At 39.8% G+C, this 15,901-nt stretch overlaps 1 protein-coding gene across 2 annotated transcripts; it reads right to left on the reverse strand.

The window, feature by feature from the left end:
* Positions 1 to 821: 821 nt before the first annotated feature.
* Positions 822 to 12,475, reverse strand: UPP1 (uridine phosphorylase 1). 2 transcript variants are annotated; one of them, XM_064660813.1, is made up of 8 exons: positions 12,389 to 12,475; positions 9,668 to 9,732; positions 6,692 to 6,809; positions 6,026 to 6,184; positions 4,855 to 4,969; positions 4,185 to 4,394; positions 2,951 to 3,097; positions 822 to 1,496 (listed from the first exon to the last, which is right to left on the reverse strand). In XM_064660813.1, the coding sequence occupies exons 2-8, from the start codon at positions 9,718 to 9,720 to the stop codon at positions 1,357 to 1,359; spliced, it is 942 nt and encodes a 313-aa protein (XP_064516883.1). In that variant the 5' UTR covers positions 9,721 to 9,732; positions 12,389 to 12,475; the 3' UTR covers positions 822 to 1,356. The 2 variants fall into 2 exon arrangements, with proteins under 2 accessions (XP_064516883.1, XP_064516881.1); XM_064660811.1 differs by lacking the exon at positions 12,389 to 12,475 and adding an exon at positions 12,251 to 12,361.
* Between the last annotated feature and the right edge of the window lie 3,426 nt (positions 12,476 to 15,901).

Here is a 15,901-nt window from a genome sequence, read left to right on the forward strand (position 1 = left end):
TGTTCTCCAGCTGAAAATTCATCAAATTTAAGGAGGTTGATTCTCATTGGCAGTTTTCTGTTCATGAGAGTTACCATTCCTTTTTGAATGTTTCCATCACATTGCTTCCGGTCTCTGTCACTTGCTGAACGTGCTGACTACAAACATCACACCCTCATAGTTCTAACTCTTGTGCTTGTTAATAGTGTGCAGACTACAATCCTCAAAAAGCAAATCTCATTTTGCTGGATCAGTAACAGCTGTTCTGAGAGCTTATTCAGACCCTTTTGACCTGTGACCTTTTCTAGGACTGAACACCCCACGCCAGTAGAAAGAAGAAAATAAAAAACTCCAACACATTTTCTTTAGCTGACCACATATTTATATTCTAATCAGAGCAGCAAAGTAGCAATGAGTATGATTTCTAAAAAAATTCCAAACACTTAGGTCAATAATAATGGAAAAAACTGCAACTGCAGAAGGGGTTTTGATGGTATGTACAGTCAATAGATATTCTCCAGTTCTTCAGAAGAACTAGAAACCATTGCAACAGTGAATGTTTTGTCCTGAAAACATGGAGATGAAAACCAATTAAAAAAGAAAAGAAAAAGCTACCATAATACAGGCCTGTGAACATGCTGTACATCTGAATGCCGATTCCTCTTCATAAGCAGAAGGAGCCTTGCTTCAGCAAAAGATTGCAAGTTCTTCAATGTATAAATGTTTCCTGGATATTGATTTAATTGTATAGTTAAAGTATGGTTGGATGAACATCTAAGAAGTACAGATATTCAGCAGCTCAGTGTCAAGTCCTTCAGGCTTAGAAAATTCAGTCCCAACACTTTGCAATTTCATTTAATTTTAATATAGGAAAATAGTATTGTTTATTTGTCAAAGTTTGCAAAAAAAATAAACTGCGTTCACTTTAAGTTTTCTTTACAAGTGAAGCAACAAAGACAATTATAACTTACATAATTTTTATAACAATGAGGAAGGGATTAACATTTTTAAGTTAATTTGGTGGTTTGCAAGTATTTGGCAATAAAGTTTGATTTCTTTCCTAGTTTTTTCTCTTACAGGAGGGATAAATAAAGCTTTTTTATATATTATAGCAGGCTTGTCCTTTACAACAGATCCACTTTCCAATTCATGGAAAAGTGAGTTTTATATCCAGCAACACATAACTAAGCAAAGCTTAACTGAAGTCCATTCAGCACATTCAGTTCCCAAAGAACAGTGACATAAATGATTAACTTCCACAGACACACGGAATGCTGTAAGTCATCCTGAGGCAAAAGACTTGTAATGCACAGAAGTTGTAACCGTGAGTTCATCTGTACAAACACCTTCTCCTTCTTGAAAACAAAGATGGATATTTCATGCTTTCCCAAGACATTTCTTAATGAAATATCCCACTAACTTCTGCGGCCTCTGCTGATACTCCACAAGGACATCATGTGAGCTGCTGATTTGATCTCCTTCGAGCCGATTCAGAAGAGTGACACACACTACAGCAGCTAGAAATTAAAAGACAGGATTAGTTAGGAATAATATTCTGGAACTCGTACAGTCCAAAAGCATAAGCATTTGAATGAACAGCTAGAAGACAAGAATTACAAGAGAAAACAAACCCCAAAAAAGGGTGTGCAGTACCATAAGATGCTAGTGTACTAGCATGCTGTGAAGGATATAAGTTAGAAATAGCTTAAGAGATTGCTACATTAATGAAGCCAGAGCTCTCAGGCAGCTGTAGACACTTATTGTTATATCATGATTCTTATGTTTTTCTGGATAGGAAGGATATTTCACAAGTACCCAGCACTTGACTGTTAGGAAGTGACTAGACACACTGTTCTAGCAGATGTAGTTACAGCCATCTCCCTTAACCCCAGCCCAAGTGCCTGTGCTGTAGGTGCCATCCCTCAGGAAGCAGCAGATAAGCCCCTTCCACATTCATAGACAGGGAGCACTGCAAGCACATGAAGACCCCATGGACCATCTCAGGTTCATCTACTGCCTTTCAGCCCCAAAGGCAAAATCCCTCCTTTCACTCCAGCTGAGCTCTATCACTCAACCCTATCACTGTGCTCTGTTTGGGGTTTCTGACAGTGGGAATTTGCAGAGCACGAGCAGTAAATACACATTACAGACCTACAAGGTAGAGACAGCAAAAAGGACCAGGCTCCCTAATGGCTCAAGGATACCACTGGTTGGTTTTTTAATCACTCAAATCAGTAAGAACTAAGGATATTTGATATAATTGTTGGTCTTTTTGTTTATACTTCTTCATTTCATCCTCCTTAAGTTTAAGAACTTTGAGAAACATCAGTGTTTTAAATTGGCAAATCCCTTGCTAAGGAAACTGAGAGAAGACAGTTTAGACAGTAAGAAGAAAGACACTGTATGACATTATTTGTAATTGCTTTTTTTTCCCCTGATCTTTGCCGAAAATTAGTTAGCTTGTGTAAAATATTTGAAAATTCATTTTATGATTGGGAATGGTTTATTCATGATGCTACTAAAACTCCTGAACTGTTTAAGAATCAAACTCTTACATCTACACAGAATACTTATATTTTCAACTTGATATAGAAAGTTAGTATAGTTCTATATATATGAGAATCACCTGATTGCTTAAACTAACCAGTTGTTCTCTGTAAACTTCAAAAGCTAACCGAAGATAACAAATGAATGATAGGGGTAATTAGGCATTTAAATGATTTACATGGTTGCCAGCGGCTGGAATAGCGAATGTCAGTAGCAAACTCTGTAAAAACTATGTGAAGAAGTTTGATAAGTTGTGACACATCTGATACAAATCAAGCAATCACAGCAACAAAATTATAAGCAGAACCGTTGGGGTTTTTTTTTATATGCAGAAGGTACGTTAACACTTCATTTGCAGTTTTTAACCACAAACTCCCTGCAGAAAAATTCCTGTAGGTTGGATAAAGTGACTAAGTTGGTTTACCTTTGACACCGCTGAGATTACACATTGCAGCAAATACGGAAGACTCCATCTCAATGTTTCTGACACCAGAATCATAAGCTTTCTTCAAATATTGGAGTTTTTCTTCTTCATCATATAAGCAGACTGCACCATCCAACCTGCCCTGTCCTAGAAAGTAATTTTGTGGAAAATTTCAGAGTGATGAAGTCACAGAGCAAATTCAGTTTCGAAAACACCCAGTTATTACAGTTTCCCCTGTGCAGTGTTCAGCTTCTACTACTACTACTCTCTATTTTTGCGCACAAGACAAATAGGAAAAAATGATTCTTAGCTATTGCTAGAGGTTCCACATAATAGTTGTATTTTTTACAGTGTGAATCATGGCAATTTTACTGGTCTTCTTCAGCTTAAATTCTCAAATTCATAAACAGGAAACTGTACATAGTAGATTCCCATATGTGCAGCAAGCATCAAAATTCAGCAACAAATCTTAAGTTGTATGGAAGTGCTGCATTTTTAATATGTTTAATCACTCTCTAGAAAAACTGCCAGGTTTGAAAATGTTTTTGTGTTTCTACTTTGAAAGGATGAATACTTTATTAGTTACAGATTCTCTAAGGTAAGAGATGAAGAGTCTCTTAAGCTAACTAGGCAACATTATTATAATTTTTTGAGAAAGTGGGATCAGGTGCCATTTATAAATATCTAGATTTAGGAGATCAGAAGAACACCTGAATGTCTGTATGTTTATCCAAAGTAAGCCTCGGAGGTTTGTGCCTCCTACGAAGCAGCACTGACACAACTCGGCAAAATATTGTCTTCAATTGTCTGATCACTGCTTTGCTCAAAATGAAACAAGTTACAACAATTCTTTTAGAAAATATTTACTTTAGGTATTTAATCAGTGCAAAGAAAACCAACTCCAAACCAGTCACAAATAATTCTCATTCCTCTATTTGTGACAAATATACCTGACAAGTACATGAGAAGTGTATAGTAGACTATATGTACTTCAGAGAATCTATTAAAGCTGGAGGAGCATCTCCACAAAATTAAAAGTTTAATACACCAAACTCGTAAGTACAATGCTTAATTTTATGTAGATGAAGAACTGGTTCATTACAATTGGTGAGACAACCCACAGTAAGGAATGCGTTCTGTTCAGTGAACTGGAAGCTCAATGTTAATATATTATCCAATATTTATCTCTTGCTTCTTACCAATAATTTTTCTGTTAGTCTGTCACCAGCCTTACCTTCATAGAAATCCAAAGTGCACATGGTGTTCCCAATGACTGTGTTGAACTGTCCGATTTCTTTACTGCACTGCATCAGCTCCTTAGCCAGCTGTTCATCTAGGTTAGTACTGCGAATTACTGTCTTTCCCAGAACAACCTGTTCCAACTGAGGTTTGAAGGTGGCATCTACAGACTGCCTAGTTATAACCACTGAGCCTGGCTCCAGACCTGCAGTAAAAAGAAATAGATATAACTTCACAATGCAGTTAACACTTTGTTTCCACACACATAAAACATACATCTTGACTCAATGCTGTTTCTTTTATAGGTGGTAATTTTGCCCCTGAATTCATCAGGAGAATTTTCTGCCCATGCCTATCTGCTTTCATTTATTATTACAAATAATTTCTGAAATAATTGAATTTTTTCTTTTTCACTACATGTTCTTTCTTATATCATATTTACATAGAGGACAAGAAGGTCCTTCTCACATCCAGATCTCTTAAGTGCATCTTCTCTATCAAAAGGCAGGTTTTGCCTTTACTTTCAAAATTACAGAAGAAAAATTATTCATCTCCTGTGGAAAACTGTTCTGACCATCAATCACTTACACAAAGAGAGATGCCCAACTTTCCTACAAAGATACTTATGTTTACAGAAATAAAACAGAAATCAAGAGGGAAAATACCTATTCCACCAGAGGTGCCAATGCGAATGATGGTTATGTTGGAACACTTGGCATGATACAACAATTTGATCAGCTCATGCAACATGATTGAAATAGAAGGAATGCCCATACCATGCTGAAAAAAAAGCAGAAATTCATACTCCACACTCATATAGATAATGCAAAATATATATGGAAAAAGGAGCTGAACATTTTCTCCTTTCTGGTATTTTTTTCCAAATGCCACTTAACTCACTCCCACAAAATCCCCAATCTCTGGGCCTACTGAGAGGCTATTACAGATAAACAGAGAGACTCCCACTGGCTTTGGTAGATTGTGGATGAAATACAATATTTCTAAAAATCATGACTTATTTTTAGAAATTTTACATTTCTAAATGTAAAATTTTCAAGAGTACAATCAGTGTCCTTTCCCAATCACTGACTAATGCACTTCATCATGGAACATTTCCTAAACACAAGAAAAACCCCACTCTGACTTTTTCACCAACCTGAAGTGCTAGTGAATAGTTAAGCTAAATTATTTTCAAAAAAAAGACATCATGGATTAGTCTCAATGTTCAGCAAATAGAAGTCCACCTTAACTTGCACAACACTATGATAATTACAGATTGAAAGAAAGGGTGCAGAGTAATATTACAGTTTTGCAATTGCAATTGAAATATGTAATTGTATTTACAAATTAAAGGTATGAAGTTTTAAAATGCATATATGAGTTGGCAGCACCAGTCCCATGACATGCTAGTCTTAAGCTATAGTAGCGTATTTGACAGTGCCATTGCAGAGATGCAGCTCTGGATGTGATACAGCCATTTTCTCCAGTACCCCACATATCTCAAGTGACATTTTTCCCCCATTACATAGAGTACAGAACAGGGATGAGGCAACAGTAAGTCTTCTTAAAAAATCGATAACACCATTCCTGCAACACCTCAGCGGTTCACTGAGAAAAAAGGATGCAAGAAGGAAGGAAGGTGCTGGAGGCTTTCCCTCTTATGAGAAAGGGCTGAAAAGGAAGTCTTAATTAGCTGGCTGCATTATTTTGATCATGGTTGATACAAACTTAACAGCCTTAGTCTATTAAGTGTTTAAAAGAAACGTGCATTCATATTTTCTCCTTTGAACAGCATCGCTGAACTGTGTCCCGTATCAGATGACATGAGGTACTTACACTGACAGACAGAACAGGTCCCACTTTGTACATGGCGTAGCGGTCAGTGCCCGCGCAGATGTTGGGGTAGTCACAGCCAGTGCTTCCAAGCCCCAGCTCCTCCGCTATGTAAGCAATAAAAGCCTTCATCCGTGAAGGGCTTCCTCCAACACACACAAACTGCGGTGGACAGTATTCAACAAAGCAAAACCAGTTGCATAATTCAGTATGTCACAGAACATCCAAAGAACAACATGAGTATATGCGAACACTTTCAGGAAACACTAAGTTATTCCCAGATATAGTTCTTCTCGTAATCATTCTAAAACATCATGAAGAAAAATCATGGAAAAAACCCTCACCTGTCTACATAGCACTCAAATGCCTTCATCCTGTTTAAACTAGTAAAAGACAAATATTGGCATGAAGACCCAATAAACAGGAGTTCTAACTGAATAGAATGCCTACAGCATTTGCCTTTTTACTGAATGGAAAGAGACAGTCAAAAACGATTATCCCCAAATTTTTTAGATACAGAAAGTGACAAGAACCCACAAAAACTTTTCCACTTTGCATTCACTCCTCAATCAGTGGTACGCTGACACATTTAGTCCTATTTTGAAGACAGCTACTCTTTCATTTTCTGCAGAAAAGATGAGGCTTGCTGCACAGAGCAAAGCATCTTACCTTTACATCTCCAAACAGTGCCGGAAAATCATGGGTACCAGTCCCAAGAGCAAAATGGTACAGGATATCTTCTTTCATTTTCTCCAGGTGAGGGTTGCACAGATGAATAAAATTCTCTCTGCCAAGACAGCAGCATTGTGAAACATATAGAGTGTATACAAACCCACATGTTGAACAGATGCCAATTCTTCAAAGTCAACCAGTCAGAGTTGGGAAATACCACACCCATATGTATGCCTGTACTACGTTATTTTGGTTCCTCATGCATTGCGTTAAGGAAATCCGAAATTTTGTAACTGCCATACATCTTGTAATAAGTCACATCTGACATTTAATATTCCATTCATTGCACAGAATGAATTTGCTGAAGAAAAATCCAGCTGCTACGATGCATTTGCAACTGTGCAACATTCACCTTAAACAACATTAAAGCTGTGAACCACAGTGGGTCTTTATGGTGAACAGAACAATAGGAGCAGGACCAGGGAATATTCAATAGACTACCTTACTACAAAGACAATCTATAGTAAAGCTGAAAAGCAAACAACCTGTTTTGACTGAAACTCCCCATCACCACCACCAGCTACTTGAGAAGGAGGAGATAATTTGGGCTTTATAGACAGGCATGAAGTGGATTTCTGTCAATTTGTCTCCCTGTGTCATAAACGCAGGAGGAAAAATATCCTACAGCATGAGACTGATAAGAGTACAGAGAATCTGAAATAGGAGAGGAAAGAGGAAAATGGAAATCTGAAGCAAAGAAAAAACCATAAGAGGGGAAAAAAATCAACAAAAAGGGAAAAGAGAGGAAGAGGTAAAAAGAATTAATTTCTTCTTAAGTTGCTTCTTGTAAGGAAGTGATACAGCTTAAAAGAAAAATAAAAATTGATCTGTCTGAAGAGCCAGGAAATGACAGGCCAAAGAGGGAAACCTGAACTACTTGGCATATGGGATCACCTTCGTGGAAAATTCAACAGTGGACTACCTAAACAAGCTGCATGATTCATAAAGTGTCTGCCTTCTGTGCTTGATGTTTTAAGTTCAATTGAAACAGGTAGGAAAGACTAGTCAATAATCACAAGCTTAAGCAGAACCCTGGCCAGTACTTCAAAGTAATTTCTGAGAGATGGAATCAAGTAGTAAATAGCTTTCAGACACAAGAAGATGGGTTAGCTTAATTAATGGCTTAATGGAGGCTCACTTCAGGCACAACACAGCTCAGCAAATTCAAACTGCTTTGTCAGAGGAGACAAACAAAACGTTCACCTGAATTTTATGCAAAAAAGCATTAAGACTTTGCAGGAACAACTCTGAACAGAGGCATCTAGTGCTATTTTTGATGGTTTAGGTTATCTTGTCTGCCTTCTAATGCCTCCCTAGAAAAGCTTTCCTGTAGGTCCTACGTAGGTCCTATCTGCCAGTCCTGCACAGGATGTATGGGTTACCTTAGAAAGCCTACAGCGGCCAAGATGAGGTCACTGAACTATTCCTCAGAAAGCAAATAGTTACAACCCAAACATTCTGAGTACAGCAATTGCTTCTGTTTTTGGCATTCTCTTTGCAATATCACTAACTATCCAGTAACAACTGCACAACCAAGGAAAGCGGTGTCATCCCAACCCACTCTATCTGTTCTTGCCCACCACAGACAACCACCTTCAGCAACTGAAGGAGCTGCCCACTCAGGCAGCTGGTCCATTCACCCCTTCAGTAGGAATTCGCTTCCATCTCTGACAGGCCCCATTTGCCTCTCTTCATACAAATCCTGCCTGAGGTGGAACCAAAGACTGGCTGCCTTTGTTCTTCCTTCCAAGAGACCTGTTTGACTCTGGAAGAACTAAAGAGCAGGTTTATGGCTCATCAGGAAGGCAAAGACAGCCTTGGAGTCTGCCAGCTCATGTGAGCAGAATTCCCAGGCTGCCTTCCCTGAATTATTCCTGTTCATTTTTGTGGGACTCCCTACCCTTATTTACTGGGTCACTCACTAATGCAGATCCAATATCCAGCTGTGCTGATGTTCATTGGAATGGCTTTTACATACAAATAGGATATGATTTGAAATCACTTTACAATTTGTTCTCAGGCAAGCAAAAAAGAAATATTTCCTTCTTTATGAGAACACCAGCAATAAAAGCTTCTCTTCAGGAAATAAACTGGGAAAAGGCGAGGCCTCTATTGAAACTACAGGGAAACTCATGTGGTGTGTGCCAACACCACTGTCCTCATGCCTGGCAAAACACAGCCTCCTTCCTCAGCCATGGCTGTATTCCACCTTTTTCATCTCACAGTCCACCAACAACACTCTCCGAGCCCCCACCTCACTGCAGCGCTGGGCCATTACCAATTTGCACAGCTTATCTGCACATCCAATTGTAGACTTGGACCCTAAGGTAAAATGGGCAATAAAAACAAGCATATTTTTATGTGTACATAGGACCAATGCCATGGATTTACAGGAGAGGCACAGTTTGCTTGATAAAAATCTTTGGCATGAAAATCTCAGGAGAAGAAAATTTATTTCCCTCCAGCTATTGTAAAGCATCTACAACTTCTGAGGTTTTAAGCAAAATACAAGTATCTGAAGACTAAACACACATGTATGGTATTAGTAAAATAAGCTTACAGTAAGGATTAGAGAAACACATTGAAATATTTGTTTCAACTCTTGAAGCAGGTAGGTCTGGCCATATGCAGTAACCAAAGTCAATATTTCAGTAGCTCACCGGATTAAAATAAATTAATAAATAAAAACATCACTCAGGCTTGGAAAAAATCACTGTTCAGATAAAGGAAAATGGCTTGCTCTGTGTAGGTGTGGTAAAGCAATAAAGCATCCATTTGTCAAAACAGCTCCTATTGGATACTTGATATTATAATCAATATTTGCATCGTACCTTAACTTAATGAGTGTGTAATGAGTTTGGGGAGGAAGGTTAAGTGTAAACTTGGACAAAGTAATTAATTTCTGAGTCTTACTTTGAAGCCTGTTCATCATCAGTTTTCTTCTCATTTGAGGCACCAGGAGCCATGTGTGTTTATACCTAGAATTGTATTAAAAAAATAGATATAAGCACATCAGAATAGTCTCATCTATAAACCTAGAAGCATTAACAGTGAGAGAACCCTTCTGTATCTATAACTTTCATGAATATTAAATCACCCAAATAATCCAGCCACGCTACAGCTTTTATAACTGTAGCAAAAAGAGCATCTACAATTTTTATGGCTGAGCATCACCATAATTCATCACCACTTTCAAAACCCTCAAGCCTAAACTAATCCCTTGCTAACATAACCCCCACCTCACAACTGCCTCTGTCCTGTGCTATGAGCAGCAGCAGGCTCATGGGACAGAGAGAGGCAAGTCTCATTGCTAACTAACCCTCTTTTTTCCGTACCTCCCACAGCAACAGGAACTTCTGAACCAGCTTCAGCCCCCTTCCACGTCTGGCTCCAGAAAGTCTACAGAGTTCAGCTCTAACTGTCAGACGCCCGAAACCCAAGTCCAGGAAGCATCTTACTCATAATATCCTCTTCATTAAACTCTTCCTACTGACCTTAAGAACCCTTTTGTCTGCCACAGCGTAAAGGCAAGGAACACGAAAGTAAAACATGACTCCAAAAAGGCACAGCGCTTCAGCTTATCATCCATCCTGAAAATCTCTTTTGCTGATCCACTGCCCTAACCTATACCCAAAATCTTCTCCTTTCTGCATTCTTCTTTAAAAAGGCAAATGCATCACTAAGGCTTTGGTGCTGATACAAAGACAGAATTATAATTATAGAACGACTCATTTGTTATTATTTTCAGAAGTGACTAAGGCTACGTGCCGAAGTTGATACTTTCTGGGAATGCCCTTCTGGGAAGTACTGAATCACAAAGTTTTGCTCTATCCTTCCCTAAGAAGGGCGTGACAGCACAAAGATTATAATAGAGGTAGGACCTGTAATCCTTAAAAATGCCAGGATCACAAGGAAACAGAAAGAAATTGGTCTTGCAATAGAATTACATCATATGTGAATTTTGAGAGAAGTGAAAAAACAAACAAAATAAACCACAGGCTTGCCTGTTAAAAGCCACTGAATAATGGAAATGTATTAAAAATTATATAGACAATTAGTTTTCTTCATTTAAAATATTAAGCTTTATTAAACAGACCTAAACTTCACATGTACTAGATATACTAACTGTGTACAACCACCTGTGCTCAAGGACGTAGAGCATAAAAGTTGCATTCAGAATCAATCACCCATCCTTACAGTGGTATGATTAGAGTCAGCTACTACAGGAAATTACAGGAAAAATGCATCATTTCTTCCAAGAAAATTACAGTGCCATGAGCCCAACTAAAGAGGAGTTGGAAGTTATATGGAGGAGTTGGAAGTTAAGAAGAAGAAACAGCAAAGTGATTTTTATGTACTGGGATGACATAGGGTTGCAAACAAACTGAGGATATTAATTCAGCTGTTGTTCACAGTATTTAGCATCCATGTGATTTTTAACAGTGTTCTTCATTCTGTGATCCCTTAAATAATGATACACTTCAAAAAACTGAGAGCAAAGTTCTGATGGTCCAAAGGTCCAGCATACCCTCTCCAACAGAACTTGGCTGCAGGTGTCTTGGCAAGAATGGAAAGTAAGGAGCAAACATAAAGCAGCTTTCCCATGGCAGACCTTGCCAGCAATCAGGTAGTAGCTGACAAGCAGCGAGTTAATGTAAAGCCACAAAACTCTCACACTGTCTGAACAAATGGAAATTTTTACAGCCACGTCGAAAGTTTCTGTAGTCTGCCTCAGCCTAAGTTAAAATTGACATTCGACAACATGCTCCTGATTCAGCTCAAGAAAGGGCATGGTCTGCTTTAACACGTATGCACATCATAGGATGGTTTGGGTCAGAAGGCACCCTAAAGATCATCTAGTTCCAACCCCTCCTCCACGGGCAGGGACACCTTTCACTAAACCAGAGTGCTCAGAGCTCCATCCACCCTGGACTTGAACACTTCCAGGGACGGGGCATCACACAACTTCTCTGGGCAACCTACTCCAGTGTCTCACCACCCTCATAGTGAAAATTCCTAGTATCCTCAAGAGTGAAGAATTCTTATCTCATCTAAACCTCTAAATCCTCAGACTGGTGTTTTAAAACCATGCAGGATTCATTACAATTGCCATCTTTCACATCCTCCCCACACCCGTCATTTTTGAAGAAAGCCAACAGCTTCTGTACGGAAAAGCTCTGGTTCGGTGTTGATCCATCATCAGGAAAAGATGAAGTCGCTGCAAAACTGATTTTACCCCGCGGGTCCCCTCCGGAGGCCGCCCCGCCGCTTCTCGCTGCTGCCGGAGCGCTGCCCCGGCCCCGCAGACAAGGCAACCGGCCCCGTCCGCCCGGACAGCGCCGAAAACAGTGCTCGCCGGGACCGACCCCTGCGCCCGCCACCCCGCCCTTTCCCACGCGCTCCCCGCCACCGCCCCCCTGAAGGTTGAGGGACACCCCGAGCACCCCCAACCCCGCCGCTCCTGCTGCGCGGCGCCCGGTGGGACGTGGCTCTCACCGGGGGCGACGGGAGCCGCCGCTGGGAAACGAGGAGAGCCGCTCGCTGCTGCCGGGAGAGGTGCGGGGCACTCGGCTGAGCCACCTCCCGCTGGCGGCGGCACCGCCCCACCCAGGGCCCGGTTAACCCCCTGCTCACCGTGCGGGAGGGCGGCCCGACCGTGCGGGAACCGTCGTGTTCCGGGGCGGGCACAGCGAGCGGGAGCAACGCAGCCGGTGTGCGGGAAGAGTGGAGCTCTGCCGCCCGGAGAGCTGCTGCCAGGGCGCGGGGGTTCGGAAGGACCTTATCCCAGAGATACAGATATGCACGCAGGTGTGGGCACGCCAGGGATGGTGGAGTCGGGTCGGGCTGTGCGGGCGTCGGTGCCTGTGTCCGCCCGTGTGTCGGTACGTACCGGCTGTAACCGCGCCGGCCGCTTTCACGGCAGGGATGGCTTCGGCTGCTTGGAACTGACTATTGAGTTGGAAGGGACCTACAACTGATAGCTGAGTTTTGAGTTGTCACAAGAACTAATAGTTTTTGCAGCGGAATGTGCCCTAGAAGCTGCATATAGCTGAGCCAAATTATTTAAAAGGACTAACCAAGTAAGGAAACAGCGAAGAAGGGAACTGAGGCAGCCAGCCAAACAGCACCAAGTTACTTTATAACCAAGGGTATTGTCTTAAAGAAGTTCATAAGGCAGTTGCTTAGAACTTTGGGGCCTCCAGACATAGATGACCACCAGAGACCCCCAATGAAGCCCCTCAGACACATTATAAGGATACGTATATATGCTAATAAGTCTTAGAAATGTCATGAATATGTAACAGGAATACGGGGAACAAAGAATGAATAAGCAAGTAATGCTGACATATAAGCTGCAGAGGAGCTACCTTTGTGTGCACTTCGGTGAGCTGATTCCCAGGGCACCCAGTGTGCTGTGATCATGCAGCACATCATAATAAAGAATGCCTACCTGCTAAAATTCACAAACTGAATCTCAGAGGTTTCTCTATTTTAGGTAACACAGTGACCATTTAGTCCAGCTGCCTGACCACTTCAGGGTTGATCAAAGGTTAACATAGCAAAAAAAAAAAATCATAAATCACACTGTAAGTGTAAATTTAATGTTATTCATACAGTAACTGAAGACACAAAACCCACAATTCTACAACACAATTTTAAAAATACTTTTTTATACCAGAACCACTCTGTAGTTTGTCACAGTAGGGAATTCTTGGGATACAGAGCAACTAAAACCTGTTTGGTGCAGAATCTTCTGTGCCTGAGGATGGTAAAAACATTGGGCACAAGGCATTGCTGGGATGTATTTATTGCAAAATCACATACGGTGCATTTAGAGTAAAATTTAATATTCTGTTTCACACCAAAGGACTTCGTATGGGAATACAAAAGAGAGAAATCCCCTGCACACAGATGCATTTCTAGGCATGAACAACATGCAAGAGGAATTGCTCAACAAAGTCAGAAAAACGTAACCTGTTCAACTTGTTTATATTTCCAGTGGGTAAAACAGAAGCAAAGCCTTCTAATCCATCTTCAATTTTCCCGTTCCTTGAATATATGTCAAGACTTTCAAGCTATGGTAATGGACAAGCACCTTAGAAGAGTGTTTTAATTTTGTGGAAGAAACCTTTCCTTTAAACAGGAATATTTCCTACCCTTTCATCTCAGGGTCCACTGAAAAACCTGCTTTAGCTTTAAGGACGTTTTCCATTTAGCTATATATCAAGAGAATAAACAATGTAAATGGCTTCTTTTGTAAATAATCAGGTTACTATAGTTATCTTGTGTGAAACATTCAATAAATTATGCATTTCGATGAGTCTAATAATTGATAGTAACCTTTGCTCTCAGTCACCTCTAGAAAACTTTAAATGTCCTTTTAGTCTCCTGGTTTTTGTAGTGTTTAGGTTTTCATTCTATTTAGATTTAGTGGGAAAGATACCTCCTAAGTACAAATACAATATGTTAATGTTGTTTTAGAAGGGTGAAAAATACACAGCTACGTGCTGGGGTTATAACAACAATATGTAATTGGCCTCAGATTTTTATATTGCATGATGAAAATTTGCATCTTTGGAAAGTAAGGCTGTCTGTCCTTTAATTATCAAACATATTCTCCTTTCTGCCTACCATATACCATTTTTATAGTCAATTTGTCAAATAATTCAGTGCAGCTGTTTTATTCACTGCATTTTGATTCCTCAGTCACTCTGTGTCATGGTTTGTATCCTTAAAACTATTAATAGGAGGAAAAAATGTGCCAAGACTGAACTTTTGTATTTCTATTTCTAGCTTTTTTTTTTCCAGACTGTAGCATAATATGTAATTACATTCTGAAAAATTATCTGCAGAGAACAGCAAAAGCAGAATATTAAGCTATTTGTTTACAAAAATAAATTGGGCTTCATCCTACATCTTTTACAACTAAGTCTGCGTATTCAGCACGGATACAAGCATTTAAGAAATAGATATGCTGAAGACAATGGAATTTGACATGCTTGAGAAGCATGAGTCAATTGAATTTTTGTTTGTATTGCAAAGTTAATGCATACATACCCTTGATCTCTGAAATACGTTTATATTTTACTCTAGTTTAAAAAGACAGTAGCAGTAAGATTTATATATTAGGTATATATCAGGACTCATTAAAATGAAAACAGCCATTAGACTTCATTACAGTGAAATGGTAGTATATAAAAGGAAAATTACTCTGCAGTTGCTAAACTGCCAAGTTACTGTTAAATCTTTATCTGGAATTCTCTTTTAAAACCATTCACATACTCATTATGCTTGGGTGCAATTAATAAAATGTAACTGCACTTTTATCTTTGGGCTTGCAAAGCAATCAGTATTCCAAAAAAAATTCTCTCTTTTGCTACTTAGAGGCATTCAGGGCAGAGATGGAGCACAGCACAAAGAAACAAATGTTTCAGCATTTAAAACAACAAGACTAGATTTTGTAATAAGCACCCAGCTTTTGACTTTGGTGTTTCTCTGAAAAACAAACATGGAAAACCAGAACCTTCCACTGCTTCTACATGGAACTGCTGATGACTTTGAAAACTGCCAGCTGCATGACTGCATTGACTCAGAAGTAAATCGAACAACGTGATTACTGCGATAAGGTGAACTCACTTCCATCCTTGTGTTCAGCTGGAGCTTAATGTTACACCACTTTGATTTCATGTCCCTTGGAGAACAGGAAGGTTATGATTCTGCTGCAGCTCTCTATTATTCTAAATGCACAAACACGTATTCCAGGATTGTCCTCCTGTTATGAAGAAAAATCTCAGGCTGTTAATATTCTAACCCATGGTATTCACACTGTGATCCATCCAGACTCAGTTGACCAACAATTCAGGTCAAAATCTCCTTAGGTTGACTAAGGAAAGCTGAATATATATTAATGGTACATTAGCAAACTTCTAACAATCATAGAATCACAAAGGCAAGACCTTAGGAGGGGACACAAGCAGGTCAGCTGACCCAAAATGACCATATGATGTCAGCTTGGATATAAAAGCTAAGAAAAGGAGGAGGAAGTGGAGGCATTCTTTATTTACAACACTTGCCTTCTGGAGCAGCCGCTACACGTGCTGGAGCTCTGCTTCCTGGGAAGTGGCCGGACATCACTTGCTGATGTGA

The sequence above is a fragment of the Pseudopipra pipra genome, chromosome 1, assembly GCF_036250125.1.
Source record: "Pseudopipra pipra isolate bDixPip1 chromosome 1, bDixPip1.hap1, whole genome shotgun sequence".
NCBI classification, from domain to species: domain Eukaryota; kingdom Metazoa; phylum Chordata; class Aves; order Passeriformes; family Pipridae; genus Pseudopipra; species Pseudopipra pipra.